Source organism: Verticillium nonalfalfae, assembly GCF_003724135.2.
Source record: "Verticillium nonalfalfae strain VnAa140/NRRL 66861 chromosome Unknown scaffold_65, whole genome shotgun sequence".
NCBI lineage: Eukaryota > Fungi > Ascomycota > Sordariomycetes > Glomerellales > Plectosphaerellaceae > Verticillium > Verticillium nonalfalfae.
In genome coordinates this window covers 62,802-87,123 of record NW_021167290.1, presented here as the reverse complement: position 1 = coordinate 87,123, position 24,322 = coordinate 62,802, and the positions used below count along the sequence as shown (strand labels likewise).

Below are 24,322 nucleotides of genomic sequence, written 5' to 3'. Positions count from 1 at the left end.
CAACGAGGAACACAGGCCCAACATGGTGGTCAGCAACTGAGGGAGCGAGGCCTTCCATGTCAGGCCGGGGCCTGGCCTTGAAGCGCCGCGTTGCTAGCCCGCATATGCATGCAGTGTGACAAGAGGCATGGCACAGGGTCTGCAGACAGATAGACGCGGGCGGGTCTGGGAAACAAACGAAACGGAAGACACTGTCCTGGTGGTGATGGTTCCGTGGCTCGCATGAGCACACACGAAGGAGGGGCGATTCGACGCGTGGTTGGCTATTTCGGGCGTCGCGAAGTCGTGGGAATCGAGGCGCAAGCGCCGAATGGGCCCCTGAACCCTGCCGACATGGCTTTGTGACGCCCAATCGCTGGGATGCGGGGATTATCGAGTCGACAACAGAGACTGGTATGCGGCGTCTAAGAAGCCTTTGACAGTGGTTTTTGGCTTTGCTGGCTTCACCGCATCTCGAAGGATTCACGTCCGTCGTCGCTCGTGATCAAGAGGAATCGGCGAGATCTTGATGGTCACGATGGGTAGGATAGACATGATGGATCAAGTCTCGCGAGTGTCGGCCGTCGACTGTGCTGGGGTGTCGAGTCAGGGAGGTAGGGCCCTACCCGAGCGAATGGAGCATTGTGGCGAGGGCAGGGAAAGGATCGGAAAGTAAGTTTGAAGGCTCGTCGTTCATTATCGGCTGTCCAAGCCCTCGGGTCCGTGATCCAAGACAGAGTGGTGAAAGAAATGAGACGATCCTACTGTGCCATGCCGCGCCAGGGATGGGGGGGGAATGGGAAAATTGGAGGATGCGAGGATGCGAAGATGCGAGAGAGGAGCTGAAGGATCTCCTCCTCCTGCTGGGCCAAGGTGGGGGGCTTTCCCGCCAGAGACGCGAGAGCCGCGGCGCCCAACTGTTCCAACCGCCGCTGGCCGAATGGTCGATGGCGCCCTGGGCGCTGGCCGCTGGCCGCCCGTGCCCCCACCTGGTCAGAATGCTGCAATCAACTTTCTTTCCAGGCTGAGTCTTACCAGCTGGGCGCTCAAGCCAGTCGGTATCCTGCTTTGACCACCTCGTCCGCGGATACCGAGGTGTAAAATCCCTTGAAAGATCCCACCGTCAAGTGATAATGGAAGAAGCCAATAATTCGGCCCAGGTCATCCCATATAGCAGAGCCGCGGCTCCCGTCAGGGATGATCGAAACGTTCGGAGGCGACTCATTCTGCCCAAGGTATACCCAGTCGTAGACGACGTACTCCAATTCGGCTTCTCGCGGGTGAGTCTTCTCACTACCGCGATTATGTATCTTCCAACCTTTGGCCATTACGAGGCCTTCCATGGCACCCGTTTGAGGACTGTTGAAGAAAACACTTTGCATCATATCGATCTCGTCGTTCATGTCTTCTCCAAGCAGTGTGGTGAATGGAGGGACTGGCTCACCCTCCTGTTCAAAGGCTTCGTTGACGAATTCGACTTGAGGCTGAAGCTGTATGAGTGAGATATCTGTGAAGCTAAGCTCTGCCACGGCCCTGCCGACTACCCGCTGGTCTCCAGACGACAAAGTCTGGTGAACAGTCTCGGTTTCGGCTATGCCGTGGGATGCGCCGGTCATGAACTTGTCGTCAGCACCGTTTTTAACTAGCACACCAGAAGAAGTAGAGTAGAAGTCCCTCCTGCTGGCGTCATCAAAGGCAAAAATGGAGATGAGGACGCCAGGGCGAAGGACGTCATAAGCTGTGTCATCCACAATACTTTGTTCAGCATTCGGCATCTTTTGGCGCAGGGCTTTGCGATCTCTCATATCTGGTCGGCATAGATCCTTCTCAAACAGGTACATCGTCCAGCACTTCGCGATGCGCCCGGGCAGTCGGGCCCAGATTGACTTAACGTCAACACTATCCTCTAGTACGACGTGGAACTTTCTTTCTGCGTCAAGGATGAACTCAATAACTGCAAGTTCTGGGACGCAAGTGAGAATGGCGCGGGTGGCGGTGTCAGCAAGGCTGCGAAAGGCTTGGGTCTTGAAAGACATGAACCTCGCATCGATGTCCTCACAGATTCGGATGCTCATGTTGCCAGTGGTCGTCTTGGGGAACATGACATCCTTGCCATTGCCCATCTCGTCACCGATTGTAATAGGTAACCCCGCAATAGTGAGCGGCCAAGGGGTTTCTGGTAGTTCTTTCACTGTGAAGTGAAGATAAATCCGATTACCGCCCACGAGAATGCTCACTGTGTTAGGGAAGATCTCAGAGAGCACTCGGCGGACGTCGGCGTCGATTTTGACATTATGATCCCGGAGGTCGAAGGGAAGCTTCAGATGACGTGTATGCCATGAAGGCGCGGCATGTGTCAACACGGACGTGGCTTGCAAGGAAAGATGTCGGCCAGAGTCCGGCTCAACATTCGGCGAGAGCGTGGCGAGTGACTTGCTCTTTGCTGTTGAAGTGCTTCCTGGGTCTATTTCTCGCTTCCTGGGCGACGGCGTGGTGCGAGGGGCATTTTCTTGCCCTTGGGCTTTTGGCGGCGACCGCTCAGCCATGATTGACGCCGGTATGGGTATGGTGCTACGAAAAACAGCAGGTTAATACGCAATAATAGCATCCATGAGTCTGACTTGATATAGGTAGAATGATTACGTTTTTTTGAAATACCTTGAGTACTTCTTTCCAAAGTGGTGTTGATGTGCCTGTAGGTAGGTATGTGTGTGAAGGCTGCGATTTATGTCCCTTGGAGAAGAATGAGTGTCTCCACAAAGCGCAGGCAGGCGACTGGAAACTTTCAAAGGGAAGGCACCAAAGGATCCTGGGTACCTTATTCAGGGAAGTGCCTTAGGCCGGGTAATTACGGTGCCTAGAGGGGTGAACAGAGTTGTTCAGTAGGGTGCTTACTGCTTGGTCCTGGTATGACGATTGATAGAGGGGCAAGGTTCTTGCCATAGATGCAAAGCAGTAGCCCCCCCCCCCCCCCCCCCCCCGGGGCTTGTTGTTTGCTCGTGAATATTGGGCTGTAAGGTAGATAGCTAAGCTAGGCTGCTTTTGTGTGATGGCCTTGGTAGTAGAAGGTTTACCGTGCCTTGAAGGCACAAAACAGGTCATAATCTTCATGGCCGCCCTCACGTCCTGGTGTTCCCACCCTTATGGCCAGGGCACCAGATCAAGCTTTTCCAAGCCCTGGGTATCTCCAATAGCTTGTGTTGACTAGGTATATATAGACATGGCAAGGTAGGTAATTCTATGATGGACACACGACTGTTGATGACTGTTTTATCCTGATAGGTAAACTAATCACGTGTAAGACGTTCTCTCGCCTACCTCCCACCACCTCAGTTTACTGGGCCTCGCCACCATCACTTTCGGCGACACTGTCCTCAATTCCATCCACGTCAACAGCAACACCTGCTCAATAGCAATCATCTTTTCCGCCGGGCAACATGTGCGCAGCTACGACCAAAAGCTCTCGCTGGGCTTCTCCTCATCATACCGTCACACAATTTCCCATCACCAATGCTGACGGGACAATCCTTCCAGTGGCAATACAGGCTAACATGACCGCCGAGCAGCTTGACGCTTACGTGACTCATTTTCGAATTCGAGAAATTACGCACCAACTAACCCTGCCTGACGTCCTGGTAACAAGGACCGCCGAACCAGGCTGGCGCCGGGAGCACTCGCCCGCCCCAGAATATGACACAGCGGGCCGTCGCACGAATACACGCCTCCAGCGGCGTCGTCGAGCCCTTGAAGCAGAACGGCACCGCTGCATCGAGGAGGCCGTCGCCAGGATTCCGTCGTATCAACTACCGCATGACTATCGCCGTCCATCGGGCTTCGCTGACCGCATATACATCCCGCAAGCCGACTTTCCTGCCGTCAACTTCATCGGGCAGATCCTTGGGCCCAGAGGGGCCACCCTCAAGGCCATGCAAGAGCGTGCCGGAGTGAATCTGGCCATTCGAGGCAAAGGGTCTGTCAAGGAAGGGCGGGGCAGGTCAAAGCTGAGAGGGGGCGCTTCTGACGATTCCAGCCAGCCACTCCACGTTCTCGTCACCGCAATCACACAGCGGAAAGTGGACGAAGGGAAGAGACTGATCCAGGAGGTCATTACTAATGCAGTATCTACACCCGAGTGGCTGAATGAGCATAAGAAGCAGCAACTGCGGGACCTGGCCATGGCCAACGGCACCTTTCGAGATGATGAAGGCCGCGCCGATGCGAGGGCACAAGATCAGGTCTCTCTCAATCCCACCAGAAGCCTCATGAGGGTCGAAAGCAGTCTTGATGCTGAGTTCGAAGGCGAATATGCTAGGCTGATGGAGGACATTCTTGGTCCTAGGGAAGGGTACACTGACACACAGGAGCGGAGCATGGTGACTTTGCCACCCTGGAGGGTAGACCGACTTCGCGCAAAGACAACTTGAGATTATTGACTGGTAGTGCTAACATGAAGCAGGTTCATCGTGTAAACTTGGCCTTTTTGTGCTTGACGTACTGACTCGATCACAGTAGTGCAAGGCTTGCTATATGCACTTTACCTCGTGATGAATTTGATTGAGACCAAACAATGACGTTCTGATTTTGTCCCCGGCGTTTGTCCGACTCTGTACGATGCCTGTTCGCTATCGGAAGACGTTTTGAAGCCTTCTGTAGTCAGGCTTGACAACACGAGCTCAGGACCATGGTGGTATTTATGCGACTCCGGCAGCTGCTGCCAGTGGGAGAGCCTTCGAGGACAGACTGGTAATGGAAACACGAGTTCCCGTTCGCGTTGAGAAAAGATCCTGAGACTTGGTGCTGTTCTGTGATGCATACATACCTAGGTAGGTAACTAAGGATTACAAAACTTAGGTCAAACCCTCCAGTCAAAGATCGAGGGATAGAAAGCCTATGGCGTGGCGCACACCGCCGCATGTGGAACATATATAGAGATACCTACATCAACCCACATAAGGGGTCAGATCTATTCTATGTTCATGGCAGGAGATTTGTTACTCTAATGGTGCCTGCCAGCGCCGAGCACCCTGCCGACAGACCTGGATCGCCCCTCCAGGCACCACCGGGGCAGCTAAAGCATTTGTGTTAGCCTAAATGCATCATCATCAAATACCAAGCATGGCCGATCTATAATACTTAATGATGTAATGAAATTGATGATCATGGTGGAAATACTATAGACTATATAACTATCATGCCTAAATAGTCATGATCTAAAAAGGGGCACGAGAATATTCCTCTCTCGACACTATCATGTAGAATCGAGTCATATACCCAGATAACGCTTTAAGGGGCACATCACCAGCTGCTCCGTGGCATGCTCGCCATGTGGAGTTTTACTTCGACTTGCGTGATCGCAACGTCGAGATCGACATCAAAATCCACGACTGGCCATGTTTGGGGCAGAGGGAGCCCGAGAGCCCTACCCGACAAATCCGGCCATCCCTGACAGTCCCGATGGCTCCTCCATATGAGGTGAATCGAGATGAGTCACCGGAGTCTTCGATAATCAGCCTTTGAGGGAGTTCTACGCTTTTGTGTCCACAGACGAGCTGGTCAAGGCAGGCTACCGGCTAGCTTGGGTGTTCAGTCGATAAGTCGGTAAGTATTGGTTTGTAAGGGACGGCAGATGTCCATCTGTGGCAATAAATATGATGAAAGCCATATTCGGTGAACCTGCATTAATTTGACCGAGTTTCTCAATTTTTAAGATCCCGAATAAATCTCGGCTGCCATCACCCTGATGACGATTCGTTGACCCGAGTGTTGACCTTTGCATCAGACCCCTGAGTGATCTTGGCATCGTTTCCGCCGCCCGTTGACGACGTGTCGCTCCGCACAGCAGTCTCTTCAGTCGCAGCACGATCCTTGCCAGCACTGTACGAAGCACGGTCAGCAAAGGGACGTCGGTCTTAGTAGATGTAGGTATGGGGATTTCCGCTCACCTTTTGCGCTTGATGTAAATGTTGAGTACATGCGTCGACGCGATCAGCGCAAGCGCACATCCGAGACAGAAACCGAACCCCTTGGGGTATCGCGGTGCCTCTACCGTCGGGAACGTCAGCAGCGGCGTCCACGCCGTCGAGGACTGCGCAATGATGGTGATGATGACCAGCGTGAAGGATCTCTCCTCAGGCGAGTCGCGCAGCAGGGTGTTCACCCAGCCGTGAAACACGCTCGACAGGGCGTTTGACCAGTACATGGTCGAAAAGGCGAACCACAGCGCCGCCTCGGGGACTTTCCAGACCACCAAAATGATCAGCCCGACAGCGTTGAATCCTGAAGCAAAGGTGATGGCCCACGCCGGCCCGAGAACCAGGTCGGATGCGAAGCACGCCACGAGGTTGTACAGGATACCCAGCGCCGGGGCGATCGTGCCGAGTTCGTTGATCTTGGAGGGCGAGTACCTCTGCAGACTTTTGATCCAGAGCAGGAAGCTTCCCGTACTCTTGTGGATGCCCGCGTTCCAGAAGAGGACGTCGACCAGGATGACGGTCCAGAATTGGGGGCTGAGGAAGATCTTCTTGAGGTGTCCGAATTTGAAGGTGCCGTGCGTGACGTGGCCGGCTCTCTCGAGCCTCTTCTTGGCGACTTCAATGTCCTTGCCGTTGAGAACCCATCGATTGGGCTGGTCGATCGTGCCTGGGAGGAGGAAGTAGCCGAGTATCCCGACCGGAAAGGTAATCAGCGCGCAGATGATGTACATCCATCGCCAGCCGGCGAGGCCGTTGACACCTTCGAGGCGTGCCGATGCTCCTGCGGCGACTAATCCCGCGGTCAGCGTGCCCAGGTTGAGACCTGTGTAGAACAGGCCCCCACGACGGGCGATTTCGTGGCCACGGTACCAGGATCCTGCCGGTGATATCAGTGGTTTGACGCCGCCAGTTACGATCATGAGGACCTACCAAAGACATAATGCATGGCTGGGAAGAATGCCGCCTGTTTGCGACTTTGTCAGTCCGACACTGTAGCGAGAACACAAGCGCCCTTCAGCCTACCTCGAAGAACCCGACGAAGAACCTATACGCGGCCATCTCTCCGAACGACGTTGCCCGGTATTGCAGCAGGGTGAAAACACCCCACATGATGTCCATGGCAGGGATGGTCCAGTACATCGGGATATAAGTGAACAGAAACATAAAGGGGATCATGCCGACAACTGCTCCCACAGTATACATGGTCTGCAGCTGCACAAGCTCGTTTCCAAAGAATCCAAGATCCTCCTTCATGCCGGCGACGTAGGCATTGTCTGTCAACGGCGCATAAGCAAGTCGTGCGCTCTAGACTCGAGTATTGGACGCACTCACTCAAGTTGGCCTGGTCAATGTACTTGACCCAATAGGCTAGGACCGCGTAGGGGACGACCAGCAGGTCCAGCTTGATGATGAATTTGCGCTCTTCAGGGGTATCATCATCGGAGTACCACTGGATCTTCCACCACTGTTTCCTCGTCACTGTCGACTCGATCATCTTGTCAATTATCGAAGCAAGGCTTCTTTGTCTGTCGGAATATCGATGCACTGAACAAGACAAAGGCGAGATCGGCCGGGTCGGGGTGGGCTTAAGAACACATGGGTCCGAAGCAATGAACCACGCCTCGTGTATGATTCCTGCTTCACATAACTGCCGCTCTAGAATTGGAGATTCTGTATTGCGTGCGCCCTGATCGGCCTGTCGTCATGGATGGCTCTTACTCTTTTCTGGGCTCATTTTGCGATATCCGACAACTCGCCTCCGTGTCCTGGGATCTCGGTGGGTATGATGCGCGATAGCTCGTTCCCGGAAGCTCGACACTTTGGGAAACCATTGAGTGGATGCCATGGACTCGCAGGCCCGATATATGGACTATTTTGAAGCACGCTCCGGTCACTTCGACATGTTATTGGCCCTTGACCGAACCAGATGCCAGTTTCATAACCCCTTATTGGGCTTCCAGAGTTGACGTGCTGCTGTACTGCATCCTGCCTTGCCTCTGGTCGACTCGCGCGACTCAGGACCGGCAGCCGCCAAGTCGGAACTTCGGCCGACGTTTATCTTTCAACGAACTTTGGTGAGGGGAGTCGGGGGTGATCCGACGTGTGGCGCCGACAACCTCGTGGTTGGGACAGATCGCGACGACAATGGAGACAATCACGTCATGGCCAGGTCGGAGAATCCTCGCTGTAACACCACGAGTTCAATGTGATATAGATGGGCGATGCATGCTTTCATTGACATCCATGTAACTAAGATGCAGACACACGAATGTACGAAATATGACAGACCAGGTGCAACTCCGAATTGCCATCGTCGGCGCAGGCATTGCCGGTCTCACGGCTGCCATTGCGCTGCAGAGATATGTCAACATTGACGTGCATGTCTATGAGCGTGCAACGGAGCTGCGTGAGATTGGAGCTACCATCGCACTTGGACCAAATGGTCTTAAGACGTTGGAGAGGCTCGGGGTCAGCGACGTACTCGACGATTCTATTGCGTTCCGCAACAAGTCGGGCCGCCCTATGATCTATCAGTAGGTGCCCCCCCCCCCCCCCTGAGCCAAGAATTCGGAGGTATGGCGCATCATGCTGATTTCCCAAAGGCATTACCAAACAAATGAAACTGTGTCTGCTGACCTTCATGTTGGAAAGGTCGAAGACAGACACAGGACAGCCCGCTTCTATCGCCCTCACCTCCAGCGAGCGCTACTGAACCATATAGAACCAGGACGTCTTCATCTCAGCAAGTCCTTTTCCTCGATATCGCGCGACAACTCTTCTCAAGGCCTCATTGTCACATTCACAGACGGCACTAGCATTGCGACAGACATTCTCCTCGGCGCAGACGGAATCCACTCCCCTGTCCGCCAGGCATTTGTGCCAACGTCGGCCGCAAGATGGACAGGCTACCTCACCTTCCGCTCCGTCTTCCCACGCTCGCACGTGCAACACATCTCGGGCCTGCCTGATGAGGCAGTCCACATCTGGGGTCCTGATCGCTCTCTCTTCTTGTCGCCCTTAGCCCAGGACCTCTTCACCATCGTTGGCTCCCAGCAAAGCGACCCGGAGGCACCCGATGCGCCGTACAAGGACTCGCTGTGGAATTCGGATGGCAGCGTAGACACATTGCGCGACCTGTACAAAGACTGGAGCCCCCTCGCGCGCGCGGTCATCGATGCGACGCCGTACACCAAGATCTACCCTAACACGGCGGCCAAGGAGTTGGACTCGTGGGTCTTGGGGGCTGGTCGGGTTTCTCTGGTAGGCGACGCGGCACACGCGCATGGCGGAGCCTTTGCGGCAGGCGGGAGTCTGGCGATCGACGACGCATGGGCATTTGCGCAGGCTGTCCTACACGTTTTCCCGGAGACGCAGCGAATCTGCAAGCCCGTGTCCGACGAGGACGTGGCCCGCGCTCTGCGCCTGTACGAGCGGACGCGGAAGGAACACACTGACCGAGTGCAGAGGACGGTTCAGCAGCGGAACGGGGCCCTCGTCAGCCTGATAGATCAGAAAGAGACGGACGCGGAGCTGCGGACGAGAATGCAGAGCCGCAGGGACTTGGTATGGATTCATGAGCATGATGTGGAACGGGCTTTCTTGCAGGCTGTGGCGGCGGAGACGCAGCGCGAGACTTCAAGGTTGTAGAGGTTGCCTTGCGATGAGTGAGAGTCCCCACCTCCCATGGCCTAGTCGTTATACCAAACTCCGTACTCTTGCCCTCTCAAGTCGCACATGTCGCGCAACTCTTTCTCTCTTCCTAGTAGGATGCTGATAAAGACGCGCATCGAGGAGCTCGAATCCGGCTCTGAGTGCACGGGCGAATCGGGCTCGCCCCAGCTGAAGCGGATAATCTGGCCCGGTTCGACAGTGGCTGCTTGGTATTTCGCCAAGATTACTGCGAGCTCAGCGTTGGGTTCGCTCAGGTCTGCACATTGACCCGTTGACAAGGGCGTCATGAGAGCGGCGTGCACGGCAGGATTCGTTACCATGGCCCTCGTCGATGGTCCGAGGATGGTGAAGGCATACTTTGAATGTGGAAGTTGGGGCGAGGGACAGCTGCAGTCGTACATGCGCCCGTCCATGTGCCATCTGGGAATGGTCCAGACAGGTGTAGGGAGCGTCATGCGGATGCAAAGCCAACAGGAGTGTGTAGCGTCAGGCATGCTATCATTTTGAGCGAGCGTCAGAAACTTGAGTAGGGTCTCCCGAAGAAGACTTTCATCGGCATTTGAGTTATTGGCGATGGCTGACGCTGCCCGCGTCGCAAGCGAGGACACATCGAGTGGGCCATAGAACCCACTGTCGCTGTCGTTATCGATCCGTGTGATGAGGCCGGATGGAAGAGGCTCATGAGAGAAAAGAGCAAGCGGCTCTGGCCGGATGGCGTGTTGCGCAGTCGCAGCACTGCCGTTTTGTAGGTCAAACGCCATGATGGCTGCTCGGTTTTAGTATATGACCTGAATGCGAGGCATGTGGAACAGATGGTGAATCTGAAAGCTTCGTGCCTGGGCTGTCCACTTACATAGGTACCGGGCAGCCTCCTTCAACAGCAGGGACCCTGGTCTTTGCAGGTCTCGTTGCATCAGCCCGTAGATAGACTCGTCGGCCAGGATCTGGCCGATCGGGATTGGTGTGTATCCAGGCAGCAGTCGCGCTCCATGACTCTTGGCTGGTGGCTTTAGTCCTCGGTACTCAATGCTAACGGCTAATTTTGCTTGCTACCTGAAGGCCATTTCTTTGATCTTGCAATCAGAGTGCAGATGATTGTGTGTTGATTTTGCGGTTTGCGGTCACCTTTGGGACTCGCTCATACGTGTTGGTGTGATGTAAAGAGTGGCCGCGATCACCACGTGTGCCAGACCCAGTGAGTTGCCAGCTCCTAAGCGCTTGGCGTGAGCCGGCAACACATGTGCACTGCAGCAGCTCGTCCGTGGACCTCTCACCCAACTCGCCTCACACGTCACACTCCATCCAACTCCCTCCATCACAGGAGAGTCCATCGATATGGACTTTCCCAAAAAGAACCCCCCAAAACGAAAAGATGACAGAATCATCCTTCATTTTGTATGCCAACCACCCATGTCCTCCATCACGCGCGCCTCTGCCATTCGAAACCCTGATCCACCCCTAGGACTATGACTGCTTCTACGCTTCCGTTCTTGAATCGCAGAATCCAGCCCTCAAATCCCTACCCCTCGGCGTGAAGCAAAAGTCGATCCTCGCCACCTGCAACTATGTCGCTCGCGCGCGCGGCGTGCGGAAACTCATGCGCATCTCCGCTGCTCGCAAGATCTGTCCCGATCTAGTCGTCGTCGAGGGCGAGGATCTGACGCCGTTTCGGGATGTGAGCAAATCGCTCTATGCATTCCTCAGGGGCCATTCATGGAGCGGCAAGGTCGAACGCTTGGGCCTGGACGAGGTCTTTATGGGTATGTGAGGGCCGACGGAGAGCGGCCATAAGTGTGACGCTGACCAGGCAAACAGACGTGACGGACATGATCAACTACAACATGTCGTGCCTCAACAAGCTGACTTTGGCTGACAGCTTCTTCTGCCTTTCAAAAACAGACCCAGAGAAAGGTTTCTCCTGTGACTTGACCAAAATGGCGGGCCGCGTCCACGGCGACCCCCCTCCTGCTGGGGAGCAGCAGCTCGAAAACCAGGCCTATGTGCGGCTCCTTCTGGGCTCGCATTTGGCCTGGTATCTCCGCACTAACATTGAAGAGAAATATGGCTTCACCTCCGCTTGTGGCGTGGCTACGAACAAGCTGCTGAGCAAGCTCGTAGGGAGCAAGAAGAAACCGCGGAATCAGACGACACTGTTGGCCCTGGAGAACGGCTCTGCAGTGGACTTCATGGACTCATATACGATACGGAAGATTCCTGGCATAGGCGGCAAGACAACTCAGCTCTTGGAGAAGAGGCTACTGAATTTTCACAAAGAGATCGACTCATACGAGACCGAGTCTGCACTGTCAGCGCAACAAGTTCGTCTTCACCCGGAAATCTACCCCGAAACACTTGAGACGTTACTCAGTGGCCCGGGATCGGAGCAGGGTATCGGCGTCCGCATCTGGAACCTGCTTCATGGTGTCGATTATACCGAGGTTAAAGATGCCAGAGACGTGCCTTCCCAGATCAGCATCGAGGATACGTACAGGCAGTTGGATTCGTTAGTCCAGATTGAGGAGGAGCTAAAAAAGCTCGCGATATCGTTGCTGAGGAGGATGCGGGTTGATCTTACGACGGTGAATGACGCATTAACACACAGTTCTTCTGTGGACCAAAACACTCTTGAAGGCCAAAGCCAGAGATGGATGGCACATCCCAGGACGCTTCGTCTGTCAATCCGTCTGTGGCCTGTCGAGGGTGAGAGGGACGATTGGAACTTCAGCCGGTCGTCCAAGTCCCAGCCCATGCCCAACTTTGTCTTCAACCTACAACTCCCTATCGAGTTCATCGCAGAACGGCTGGCGACGGAGACATTGTTTCCCATGCTCTTGAAGTTCCACCCTGAGAAGGGCTTCAAATGGAACCTCCAGTTGATCAATATTTGCGTTGCCAACATGGTGGAGAGTGGCAGTGAAACGGGCTCGGGCGTAGGGAGGGATATTTCGGCCATGTTCCGGAAGCAGGACGACGTATTGCGTCAGTGGAAGCTTGACACGACCATAATAGAGGACGAGATCGATGATTGCGTGGATGGGGAGTTGACCCAGGAGCTAGTGAACGATAGCGAGGAAGACCACACAGACGGGGAAGCATCTTGGGAGCATGGTGACGCAGAGCGATGCCAGCACTGTGGGCACAGGATACCTCCATTTGCGGCTTCAGCACATGCTCGTTACCATGAGATGGAAGATTAAGGACGCCGAAATGGACAATAGGTCTGCGAGGGCGATGCACGTATGCTAATGACATGATCAGCATGGTTGTTGCAATATGTGCTTGGAGATACCAGCTGCCTCATCTTCCAAAAGCAGGCATGCCATTCACAGCCACGTTTCTGCCGCTGACGTACCTTGCACTAAGCATTCGGTGGCGATTTATTCATGAAATCAGACTTGTCACATGGCATAGACTCCTTTGCTGCTTGGGTTCGGTGGGAGAATCATCAAATCATGGAGGAGAGGATGCGCTTCAGGAACGTGGAGACATAGATAATGCGGGGGAAGGACAAGGACATGGCTTGCCCCTGAACTGCAGCTCCATGTGAATTTGGTTGCAGAATGATCAACAAGGGAGGTAGAGCTATCAGCCGTCCTTACAGGAGGGAGACTATGTCAGGGTCCCAGTCGTGTTAGGAAACTGTGCAAATAAAAAAACCAACAAAGAAGAGTTTCAACGTACTGCCGAACCAGACGACTGGGACAAGATCAGGGGCCATGATCGTGCATAAGCGAATGTGACGAGCCGTCTGAGGCCAGCAAACCCATGGCTGCCAAAATCAAAGTCCACGAATAGGAATTTAAAACCAAGGAATCACAATCGGACATCAGATCAACCTGAAATACCTACTGAATGGATACACGCTGCTGTGCTGGAGTCACACAAGTGGAAGCTTCTGGGGTTGGGGGAAGAACAAGATGCTGTAAATTGTGGGCGACATCAAAGGGGCTTGTGTCTCGCGAGTTGCAACTTCCCGTCAAGTCCTGCCCTAGATGAAGTACCTGCCTGACGTGCCTGTTGGACGGGAAGTGAGGAAGGTACAAACATTGCTGGCGCGAACAGACTTGATCCCAACTTCCTTCCACTGATCGTCACGCCTGCCGTTGTCGGTGTTCGTCTTGTGATAATTCCTGTGGTGACTTGGATCACGGGCTAAGCGTTCACCACCATTGCGAGGATTCTCTGCGAATCCGGTTGTGCCTCTCTCAGTTCAAAGAGATCAAAGCCAAACGAAAGTCCTCATTCACTGCGTCAGGTCTCAGCGCGGGTCCCGTTGACAGCCCAGTGCAACCGGGTTCCCTACCGCCACATCGACCGATATCTTGCACAGTTTGGTCCATGTGTGCCTGACCATGCCGTCCTGACGACTCAGGCCGGTTGATGCCTCTCAAAGAGCCTTTGCGCAACGACGAAGCACGAGAAGTGCGAGTAACAGAAACAGCAACAGGTGCACACGGTCAAGTGTACCTGCAGCTTCGCCCACCACCTCACCTGTCCGCATTACCTTCATCCTGAAAACCTTCCCAAAGGTACTCGAAACCACTGCAGCCTCGGCCTTGGCCACTTCTACGGCCAGCATCTCAGTAACCTGGCTCTTTCCAGCAACCTCAACACCAAGACTGTCAAGACGTACCACTGCAAGCTCAAACGGCGTGCCTGTCCATCTAGTCCTGTCTCTCTGCCAGGCAACATCAGAAACAGCTCAAATTGTTGGCATTCCCTACTTGTGCCCCTTCTCGATCTTCGAGACAAGGTACCGACCGAACTGCTCGGAAGAACAGCATAATCGACATGGTCAACAACACACCCCGCGGCGGCAGGCGCCCTTTCCCGCCTCGCCGAGCCAAGACAGACCTAACAGGTTTCCTGACTCACGAGGAGAACCTGGCCCTCATCGCCCTCATAGGAGAAATAACCAGGAGAATGGACGTCCAGATCACCAATACCTTCATACCCATAATCCCTGTCAAGATCGACGATAAATCCTCTTCCAACACAGCATTTGGTGGCAAGGAAAACAGCACGGCCTCTCAGAATGGCAGCAGGCCCTCCGTACCGGGCTATTCGAAGACACAGCAGACCGCACTCAAGTCGTATAGCAATGCCCACGTGCCGGCTGCCGATCAGGTATCGGAAGTGGCCAGGAGAGACGCCCAACACGATGTCCAGGCCAAGGCCGGCAAGCCCCAGCATCAAGAGCTAAAAAAAGAACTCCTTGCCATATTCAGGAAATGGCAGACAAACCTCCACATACGCATAGAAGATGTTTTTGTCAAACCTTCCTCCGATGGCACCCCAGTCATGAGCCACCGCGGCGGGCGTGGCACAGGACGCGGAACGCGTGGCGGTCGAGGTGATCATGAGTCTCCTCGTGGTGGTTCACGGTCTGCTGGTGCCGCGCTCCGTGGCGGTACTCGAGGCGGCTTTCTTCGCCCTGTTGTGAGGCTCCCTGGTACGTTATTCGAGCGGACCTGAGCGGTACCATGTGCAAAGAAGCCATGCCCCCTCTTCCTTGAGGCGGGCGCAACTGACACAAATTGCAGGTCAGGCAATGACGCCTCCAGTCAATGATCTTGACCCCTATCTCAAGCGCCGGTTTCCACCCTCGTATACGTGGCTCAGCGGTCTCCCGTTGGACAAGCGCAAGCTTCTGCTTCATGCAACCATGCTTCTTGTGCTCTCGATGGAAACTTATTCTGCGTTCGCTCGGATTCTGATGCTTCATTTAGCATCGTCTCTAGGCCTCTCTATGGAGATTCTGTTTGAGGACGAAAATCGTGTTGCTCGGGGTTTAGGCTCAGCCGCCGCCGGTGTTGATCTTGACGCAATTCTACAGCAGAAAACCACTGAGAGTAAGAAATCTCGCAAATGGAAAGCTGCTGGTGCGGCTCTGATCGGCTCCGCCGGGGCCTTGGCCGCCCCTCTGGCCTCGGCCGGCATTAGTTGTGTCGAGGGTGGCATCAAGCTGAGCGACACAGCAGCCGCTGGCCTCCTTGGCTCCGTGGCCCACAACGGCATTGTTGTTGGTAACATGTTCGGCGTCTACGCTGGAAGAGACACGGGCAAAATGATCGATCAGTATGGAAAGGATTCTGCTGATTTTGCATTGTTGTCTCTGAACGGCACATCCGAGGAAGGATACCGCGACGCTAAGCTGGTCCCTCCTTCAAGTCGTCGTATGAAGTTTGCCATTGGTGTCAGTGGCTGGTTGACGAAAGAGGATGGCTTTGTTGTTCCTTTCCAGTGCTTTGGACCCCAAGCTGAGTGCTTTACTTTACGATACGAGGTTGAAAACCTTATGAGCTTAGGCACTGCGCTTGAACTGGTCATCAAAAGTGCCACTTGGGCAATGGTGAAGAAGGAGATGAACAGGCGCCATGGTAAGTCTTCCGCGCGTCTAACCTCAGACATGATGATACTAACAATTGCCAAGTCATGACATGTCTCAAGGACGGCAAATGGCCAGTCGGCTTGGTCCGAGTCAGCAAGATCCTCGACAATCCATGGTCCATCGGTATGGTGCGATGTGAGAAGGCGGGTATGGCCCTGGCCGAATGCATCGGACGCAAGACTCAGGGCGACCGACCCGTATCGTTGGTCGGGTACAGCCTGGGTGCCCGCGTCATCTACACTTGTCTCATGGCTCTGGCGGAGAGACGCCAATTCGGACTTGTCGAGTCGGTGGTCATCATTGGGGCTCCTGCACCATCTGACCCCGGTATCTGGTGCGCCATGAAGAGCGTCGTCAGCAGTAGGCTGATCAATATCTTTTCCGAAAACGACTATGTTCTCGGATTTCTCTACCGCACATCCAACACCCATTCTGGTGTTGCTGGCCTCGAGCCGGTGACGGGTGTGGAGGGCGTCGAAAACTTCAGTGTCAGCCGTGGCTTCAATGGACACTTCCGGTACCAGTTCATGGTGGGGTCCATCCTGAAGATGGTCGGTTGGGAAGACATCAACCATGCACAAGTGTCTCGGGATGAGGACATGCTGGCGAAGAAGGACAAGAAGTACAACAGAGACAAGATTATCAAGGCCGCACATCTCCCGCTCGACAAGAACGTGCGGCCAGTGCTCTCGACCAGACTGATGCCTCTCAAGACGGGTACGGGCAAGACAGTGCCGCTACGAAGCTCAGCTGGCCGCGAGAATGCCTTCAAGCTCGATCCTCGCATGACCAAGATTCAGATGCATGGCTAGAATGGCCAAGCAATCTGGGCCAGGCCAGAGAACATGATCATTCAGGGGTATCGAATACAAAAACCATGGGTCTAGGCAATCAACGAGGGGTCGCTAGGAGGGCAAGATACCGCAGCGTGGTTCGTTGCATGTTCCCTCTGCTGTGGAATTACATTAGCTATCACGTACCGAGTCGGTAGGGGTTTCTTGGCTCGGGGGGAAAGAAATCCACCCCCAATGTATGAGTAGCTACGCACCTTATTGAGCCTCTACGAGAGGAATGCATCACTTTCGCCATGATGTGGACACTGCTCATGCTGCCTCTTGCCCCTTCTTGCTCTGCACGACAAAGTACTTGCCCGCGGTTCGTTGCGCTGTGCCAAGGGGATCCCATGCCTCTGCCGTCTTCGCATCTTGATCCACAGCGGCCTTGTCGCCCTTGACACGCCTCGGCCGTTGTCGATGTCCGAAGGCGACCTCCTTGTCCAAGGCCGACCGCAGCTCTGCCAGCCCTACCGTCGCCGCCACCCGCCCGCGAGCCGTCTCGTCACGCAGAGCACGCAGCGGCTCGACACCCTCTGTGTCGACGGCCTGCACGTCGTGCACGAAGCGGAGGTGCGCGTGTAGCGCTGCCAGTAGGGCGGACGTGGCTTGAGGCGTCGCCGGCGCGGGCAGGGCCGAGAGACGGAGAAGATGGTTGAGCTTCTGGGGCGAGATCTCGTCGGACGTCGAGGGAGACGGGCTTGTCGCGAGTAGGGAGGCGATGGACCAGGTTGGTTTTGCCAGAATGGCGGCTGGGCTCTGCTTGCTCGGCGTGGTGGCTGTCGAGGAGAGGGCTCGTCTGGCGACTGGGCCCTGGAGCTTGCGCATGCGGACGCAGCGTGGGCATACAGGGCGCGCCATTGTGCTGAAGGAAGAGGTGGGTGTCGACGTGTGTAGGAGACGAGGGTCTCGAGTCGGCAGCGTTGTCGTGAGCGACGGAAGCTCGAAGCTCGAGTTGAAGGACGATGGACCAGGCTTGGATTAAATGGTAGGGAGAATGTATCTCCAGGCTCACAGCGAGGAAACGGGTACGGAATCCACACCAGCTCGGCTCAGCCGCCCGGGGGGTTGCGTGTTCCCTGTAGCGTCATAGCTCGAGACGCCAACATCTGACGCCTGAGACCCTGCTGCGACTTGGAACTAAAGTGCCTGACTTGCGACACCTCCAAGGCCCCCCCCTCCGTGCATACAACAACAACCTTGCCACCAAACCATCGATACACGCAGCGACTTCCTCCTCCTCCTGCAAAATCGACCATTTCAATCTCTTTATACACTCACGAAAGCCCAGACGAAACAGCCCAACATGGCCCAAGATCCCCGCGCCCTGCTGCAAAAGGTACGCTGTACCCCGATCACCCCGCGCTGCCCCGCCATAGCCGTCTCCAAAGCTGGCGAGGATGGGGGGGAGACAAGATGCTGACAACTCGCGACAACTAGGCAGACAAGCAGCTCTCGTCGGCTGGTGGTGGGTTCAGTTTCTTCGGCGGAAGGGAGGAGAAGTACCAGGATGCCGCCGAGCTGTACCTGCAGGCGGCCAACGCCTTCAAGATGGCCCGCCAGCGTAAGTGTTCCTTTTGCCCTCCCGACGAGATAAATGCCTTGCCTTCAATACGAGACCTGATATGACTGACACGACGTCTCAAAAACAAACAGCCCTCGAAGCCGGCCAGGCCTTTGAAAAAGCAGCGAGCATCCAGACGACGAACCTCAAGGAACCCGACGACGCAGCCAACACGCTCGTCGACGCCTTCAAGGCCTACCGCACCGTCGACGCGGCCGCGGCCGTGCGCTGCCTCGACGTGGCCATCAACCAGTACTGCACCAAGGGCAACTTCCGACGGGCGGCGGGCCACAAGGAGGCCCTCGGCGAGCTGTACGAGACGGAGCTCGGCGACACCAAGAAGGCGCTCGAGTGCTACGAGGCGGCGGCGGGCTGGTACGAGGGCGACAACGCGACGGCGCTCGCCAACAAGCTGCACCTCAAGGTCGGCGACGTGGCCGCGCTCGAGGCCGACTACTACAAGGCCATCGAGGCCTACGAGCGCGTCGCCTCCGCCTCCGTCTCCAACAATCTCATGAAGTACTCGGTCAAGGACTACTTCCTCAAGGCCGGCATCTGCCACCTCGCCACCGGCGACGCCGTCGCCGCCCGCCGCGCCATCGATAAGTACGCCGACCTCGACCCCTCGTTTGCCGGCCAGCGCGAGTTTGCTCTGCTCAACGACCTGCTCGCCGCCGTCGAAAAGTCCGACCAGGACGAGTTCACCGACAAGCTGTTCCAGTACGACCAGGTCTCCAAGCTCGACCGCTGGAAGACGACGTTGCTGGTGCGCGTCAAGGGCGCCATTGAGGAGCCCGAGGACGAGTTTGCTTGAGGTGCTTGCGGCCGAGTGGGGAATGAAGGCGAAGAAGGGGGGGCGGGGGCGTGTTCGTCCGACAGAAAGGTCATTGAGCAGTGAGACTGCTCTTGGAAGCGTCGTCTTTAGATACGGATATCAACTCAGAAAGGCACAATCATTAAACAATCCATATGCACAACAACACTCTCTCAAAATGAGTTTGATGCTCTCAGCAAGTCCCTGCCGCCGAGTCTGAGAGCTTGGCCAGAGCTCATCGGCAACACGCAACAGACCACGACACGTACGCAGAGCCTTGTCATTCCGCCGTACTATGATCTTAATGCTTCTTTTTCCAGACCTCTCTTGCTGCACACGCCAACGCTATGCTACAGTGGCAAGCTACTCTACGCGTGCTCCTCGCAAGCCAAGGGCCAAATGCGTTGGACAATCCAAATCATATGCCTGCGCCAAACTACCGCCTTCTCTCTCATGCTGTTTGCTGGTTTCATCCTGTGCCCAAAAAGGAAAGCAAAAGAATGTTGCTTCTCTTCATCGTCATGGAAACCTTTTCCGTACTCCCCTTGTCATGGTGTCCTGGCCTGTCGGCACCGTGCCGAATGAATTAAGCCTTTTTGTTGGTACAATCCTGGCGAAGAGACATGCGTGACACTCCTCCACGTCGTCGACATCCTCTTCCTATATATACACTGCGCAGGTCAGCGCAGAAGCAACACGCTCTGCAAAGGCTGCCGCGCCTCGCCGGGTCTCTCCATTTGTGACCTCTAGTTGGTCGGCGAGGTTCCCAGCATGCTCGGGACTTGCTTCCTGACCAGCCCCCGCGTGCCGCGTTGTTCCGGCCGCGGCACACCCTGGATGACGCGAGGTTCTCGCATGAGCGAAGTGTCCAGCCTGGCGGGGATCCTTGTAACAATAGACCGGTAGTCACCCGGAAACTTCGCACTGGGGACTGGCACAGACGCCGTGCGCCACATGTGATCCGACGTGTCGCTTAGGTACGTCGGAATCTTGAGTCGCGACGGCGGAGAAAAGGCAGATGAGTTGCTCGAGGCCCCATGGGACGACCGGATCGTGGACAGGCGCGATAGCCCAGATACTATTCCTGGACGACCCCGTGCCTTCTTGGCCATGATGATCTCATCGAAAAACCTGATGGACGCAGTGGTACCTGGCTTGGTCTCGCGTTCGTGGATGAATTCGTTGAAAGCTGTAGACGTTAGTTTCGTGGCACCGGTAAGCTGGGTGGGAACTCGCATTACCTTGTGTTTCACGCATCATGTTGGCATATTCCTGTTGATCGTACGGGAGACTCTTGATGAACCCGTCCATATCAAAGGCGTACATCCGACCGTTATTCTTCTGGTCCTTCGATGGCCGGCCGAGGTGCTTCCGATAGGTATAAAGCAGACTGGCGAGGCATCGCACAAAGGCAGCTCTGACCCTGTCAGGATAGAAGCTCTGGTGGCAGGCCAGAGAAACGCAGCCCAGACAGCGTCCGTGAGCGAAGGCGCTGCATCCAGAACACTTGTAGATCCCATCGCCCTCGGCACGATCGTCGCAGACGCTGCAGGAAGAAGAGAGCGCGCCTTCTTCCCAGTTGAAGCAGTGCCCCTCCACCCACACCGTCGTCTCCGTGTTGAACACGGGCTGGATCAGCATGTTAGGCATGATCGTCGACGCCGCGAGAGTCGATTGCGCGTATGTGGACGGAGCATAGCCTCCGCCATACGAGGACTGCGCGTACGGCTGCGAATCCACCGAAATTGCAGAGATGGACATGCTTGGAGCATGACCGTTACCGTTCAAAAACGGAATGCTGGGTCGGTGAAGAGGGCCATGCTTGTCAACGCCGAATGAAGAGCTGCGGCGGGTCTTTTCATCAAAGTTGCGGGATCGCTTCTCACGTAGCGTCGATGTCAATGCAAAGCCAGAGTCGCTTCTCGACACCGGCGTAGTGGGCATGGGCGGGAAGTTAATCGAGACAGGCGAGACAGATGAAGGCGGACTGGTCCTCGTTGACTTGCTCGTGCCGGGCCGGTCTGGTTTGTTCGGGTCGACTTTGGAATGTAGGAAAGCGTTAAAAATGGGCGGTTTCACTTCCGATGCGGGGCTCGGCTCGCCAAAGGTTGCAGAATTCTGGGCCACCCACTGAGCCAACGTGCTGGGTGAAGTGTGATCATTGTAGAGCGAAGGGTTCTCTGCGGAGAAGGCATCGTATGGGAATGATTCCATCGCATACGGCGGCGGGCCGGTGGCGACACCGTACCGCAATTTCGCCGGCGCCGCGACCTGCAAGAGCGCATGGAGCTTGCGTCGATGCTGTCGCGGGAGGCGGACCGGTTGCGACGTTGCATCAATGGTGTCCTTGTCAAGATCCACCAATACATAGTCATCCTCTGGAAGCTCAATACGTTCGTAGCGGCGCTCAACGCCAACGATGTACGGGCAAGGCGCCTCCAGAGCCGAGAGCAAGCGTGCCGGAAGAACAGGGATGAAGATGCTTGCCCATTTGAGTGGGTACAGCAGGTTGACAAGTGCATGGCATGCAAGATGGAGCATGCCAGTGTGCGATGAGAGGAAGATGATGCGTGACTCGGACATGGCGTACTCGAAGAGGGCCACAATGTTGTCGAGCGAGAGACACCGGAACAAGGCGTAAATATCGATAGTTCGAGAGCCGGGAATCTCGTTCACAGCATCTTGCCTGGCGTACAACTTGAGCTCTCGCACGCCTAATTCGACCTGAGTTTTGGAGCCCAAGGGGCTGAAGGCCTCGGTGCAAAGGTTGACGACGTATCGTTCCAAAGGCTGCCAGCGTCCCACCTTGGGAGAGCTTGGCGGAATTCGCAAAACACCGCCGTCCGTCATGGGAACAAGCACTGCCCTCAGCCAGTCCTTCCAAAAGGCCATCCGGGTAACATCGCGGCCAAGGATACCGTACGCTCGGGGGCTCCATAAACCGCTCTCGCCTGCTGTCAGGCCGTCGATTTTGGAAGCCGCTCCGTGGCGGAGCGGCCTCAGCATTTCCGTCATAAGACTGATCTTCTCCTCGACGGTGCTGATTTGGTCGTCCAGTGCGTCTCGTGCTGAGGATCCTGAAGGAACCGAAGGCAGCCTGGCTAGCAGTGATGAAAGGTTTGCGCGCTCAGCAGCCAGTCTGACGCCCAAGCTCGCCGCCAGCTCGCGCTCCTCGTTGGACATGTGCCTCTGCCGCCACTGCTCGCATCTTTTCTCAACCTCCTCCGCGACATCAGACGTCAGAGCCGTCCAAATGATGATGGTGATGCCGTAAATCTTAGAGTTGTCGTCAGAGGTCATGGTAAAGCCATGCCACGTGGAGCGGGGTCTGTCGTCAGAGGAGACGATTTGAATATCGTTCGGAAAGGCAAACATGGGGACATAATCAGGGAACTTGCCCCTTCGCGCGGTCTCTTCTGGAACATCCTTGGCTGGGTAGCGGTCGAGCAGGACAGGCTCGAAGCGTCGCTTCAGAGGGTGCATATTAGGGTCGGTGTTGAGAGGTTCGGGCGGTGGGATCACAGAGTTGTAGTTGCTCAAACGTCTCGTGGTGCGAATCGAGCCTACAACAAAGGCGTTAGTGAAAATGGCCCTGAACAGGATTGCGACGTCTCTGACTGACCTTGTCGAGGTATCGCGCCGGCGCCTGGCGTGTTCGCCCTCGGCGTGACAGGCTGCCTGCGCGAGCTGTTCATGTCCCTGAAGCTCATCTTGCGACGAATGCTGCCCTTGATGCTCCTCTCGAGGTTCCGAAGCGGGCTTCTCCTCCCACTCTGGTCACTATCCTCAGCCTTGATTCTCTCTGCACGCGGGTTGACCATTGGCGGCCTGGCTTGCAGCTTGGCGCCGGCGCTGAAGGTGAGGTCGTCGAGGAAGTTTTCACGTTCGGCGGCGAACTTGACCAAAGCGTCGTCAAAGTCGAAGCCATCCAGGAGACCGATGCCCGGTGCGGGCCCGACACCTTCGTTTGGAAGACCGTTGCCCTGGGCGTGAGCGGGGCGGATTGTGACGCTGCTGCGGTTGCTCTGGGTGTTGCCGTCGATTTCATCCAGGGTGTGAATGGAGAAGCGGCTGTTGGAGAGCCTGTTCGCCGAATTCTGCCTAGAATGGCGAGCATGGTGTCTCGGGGTGCCGGTGCCATTGGCATTCACGCCGTTTTCTTCTGGTGGCTGCTCGCCGTCTTCTGCGATCGAAGCGGCGACCTGAGAGCTCGATGGTAGGGGGTCATCGTAGGCTATCGTCTCGATACCGGCGATCCAGAAGTAATCGGCAAGAGGAGTAGTCGATGAGCTGTCCATGACATGACACTGGAGCCTCGCAGCTGCAACAGTTGACGGAGGGGTACTTCTGAGAAATCAGGGTGGACGACGGGGGATTTTTATCACCAGGGTCGCTCGCTCTCGTATCGAAATCGGAGCACGGTTGGTCGGGGACGGTGCCGGGACTGGGCACGACAGGGGGTAGCTGGGTTGAAGATGGAGTCGCGACGCAAGGTGGAATCAGGGCCGACGACTGAGTTTGTCTGGACGGGAAGCTCGTGCACAAAAAGGGAGAGATGCCAGCGCGAGAGGACTTGCCGGCGACCAGTGTCCGCCTGGTAAGATTGGCGGATTTGGGCTCGAATGGAAGTTCGGCGTGGTGAGAGCCCGTCCAGGGGTAAGGGTGGGAAGAATGGAGGTTCGCTCCGACCGGCCACCCAGCACGATGAGGGGTAGAGGAAGGGAATGAAGCGCTGTGGAATCGGCTCCCGTCGAGAGATTTGCCAGCGGGCGAGAATGAAGGGGATAGCTCGGTTAGAGTAGTTAAAGATGACAGGCCTCAATTTTTGGACTTGGGTCAGAAAGTCGGGAGCAAGATAGCGTGTTTATTCCTTCGTCGCCGTGGCTCGTCTCCTTGTGCCAACAACAACTGGCGCGTCTTTTCTGGCAACGTGCATGGGCTTAGGATGCAGACCCCCCTCCTAGGCTTCAAGCACGGCGCATGTGGATGTGGATTTGTATGGGGAGGTGAATGTAGGTGTGGGCAGGAGGAGCTTGCTGGTGAGTCGGCCAAGCTGCAGCCTTGATGTCGTCTAGCTGTAGTCTTCTCCTGTTTTTT

The 24,322-nt window shown here is 55.7% G+C and overlaps 10 protein-coding genes across 10 annotated transcripts; 5 read left to right on the top strand and 5 right to left on the bottom strand.

Annotated features, from left to right (window-relative positions):
* Positions 1 to 1,025: 1,025 nt before the first annotated feature.
* On the bottom strand, positions 1,026 to 2,525 carry D7B24_007806 (uncharacterized protein; the record flags this gene model as incomplete). Its single annotated transcript, XM_028641910.1, has 1 exon — positions 1,026 to 2,525. One exon carries the CDS (start codon positions 2,523 to 2,525, stop codon positions 1,026 to 1,028), a length of 1,500 nt encoding a protein of 499 aa, XP_028494185.1.
* Positions 2,526 to 3,416: 891 nt separating this feature from the next.
* Positions 3,417 to 4,403, top strand: SF1 (Splicing factor 1; the record flags this gene model as incomplete). Its single annotated transcript, XM_028641909.1, has 1 exon — positions 3,417 to 4,403. One exon carries the CDS (start codon positions 3,417 to 3,419, stop codon positions 4,401 to 4,403), a length of 987 nt encoding a protein of 328 aa, XP_028494184.1.
* Positions 4,404 to 5,711: 1,308 nt separating this feature from the next.
* D7B24_007804 (uncharacterized protein) lies at positions 5,712 to 7,446 on the bottom strand (the record flags this gene model as incomplete). Its single annotated transcript, XM_028641908.1, has 5 exons — positions 5,712 to 5,853; positions 5,922 to 6,828; positions 6,882 to 6,915; positions 6,975 to 7,225; positions 7,284 to 7,446. 5 exons carry the CDS (start codon positions 7,444 to 7,446, stop codon positions 5,712 to 5,714), a joined length of 1,497 nt encoding a protein of 498 aa, XP_028494183.1.
* Positions 7,447 to 8,231: 785 nt separating this feature from the next.
* D7B24_007803 (uncharacterized protein) lies at positions 8,232 to 9,599 on the top strand (the record flags this gene model as incomplete). The annotated part of the gene is made up of 2 exons (XM_028641907.1): positions 8,232 to 8,485; positions 8,555 to 9,599. The coding sequence occupies 2 exons, from the start codon at positions 8,232 to 8,234 to the stop codon at positions 9,597 to 9,599; spliced, it is 1,299 nt and encodes a 432-aa protein (XP_028494182.1).
* A 41-nt stretch (positions 9,600 to 9,640) lies between these two features.
* Positions 9,641 to 10,384, bottom strand: D7B24_007802 (uncharacterized protein; the record flags this gene model as incomplete). Its single annotated transcript, XM_028641906.1, has 1 exon — positions 9,641 to 10,384. One exon carries the CDS (start codon positions 10,382 to 10,384, stop codon positions 9,641 to 9,643), a length of 744 nt encoding a protein of 247 aa, XP_028494181.1.
* A 574-nt stretch (positions 10,385 to 10,958) lies between these two features.
* On the top strand, positions 10,959 to 12,869 carry D7B24_007801 (uncharacterized protein; the record flags this gene model as incomplete). Its single annotated transcript, XM_028641905.1, has 4 exons — positions 10,959 to 11,018; positions 11,086 to 11,383; positions 11,439 to 12,602; positions 12,691 to 12,869. The coding sequence occupies 4 exons, from the start codon at positions 10,959 to 10,961 to the stop codon at positions 12,867 to 12,869; spliced, it is 1,701 nt and encodes a 566-aa protein (XP_028494180.1).
* Positions 12,870 to 14,414: 1,545 nt separating this feature from the next.
* On the top strand, positions 14,415 to 16,826 carry D7B24_007800 (uncharacterized protein; the record flags this gene model as incomplete). The annotated part of the gene is made up of 3 exons (XM_028641904.1): positions 14,415 to 15,075; positions 15,167 to 16,003; positions 16,057 to 16,826. The coding sequence occupies 3 exons, from the start codon at positions 14,415 to 14,417 to the stop codon at positions 16,824 to 16,826; spliced, it is 2,268 nt and encodes a 755-aa protein (XP_028494179.1).
* A 291-nt stretch (positions 16,827 to 17,117) lies between these two features.
* D7B24_007799 (uncharacterized protein) lies at positions 17,118 to 17,708 on the bottom strand (the record flags this gene model as incomplete). The annotated part of the gene is made up of 1 exon (XM_028641903.1): positions 17,118 to 17,708. The coding sequence occupies one exon, from the start codon at positions 17,706 to 17,708 to the stop codon at positions 17,118 to 17,120; it is 591 nt and encodes a 196-aa protein (XP_028494178.1).
* Positions 17,709 to 18,153: 445 nt separating this feature from the next.
* On the top strand, positions 18,154 to 19,225 carry SEC17 (vesicular-fusion protein S17; the record flags this gene model as incomplete). Its single annotated transcript, XM_028641902.1, has 3 exons — positions 18,154 to 18,186; positions 18,288 to 18,411; positions 18,504 to 19,225. 3 exons carry the CDS (start codon positions 18,154 to 18,156, stop codon positions 19,223 to 19,225), a joined length of 879 nt encoding a protein of 292 aa, XP_028494177.1.
* A 746-nt stretch (positions 19,226 to 19,971) lies between these two features.
* D7B24_007797 (uncharacterized protein) lies at positions 19,972 to 23,523 on the bottom strand (the record flags this gene model as incomplete). Its single annotated transcript, XM_028641901.1, has 3 exons — positions 19,972 to 20,414; positions 20,467 to 22,788; positions 22,848 to 23,523. The coding sequence occupies 3 exons, from the start codon at positions 23,521 to 23,523 to the stop codon at positions 19,972 to 19,974; spliced, it is 3,441 nt and encodes a 1,146-aa protein (XP_028494176.1).
* Positions 23,524 to 24,322: the final 799 nt, after the last annotated feature.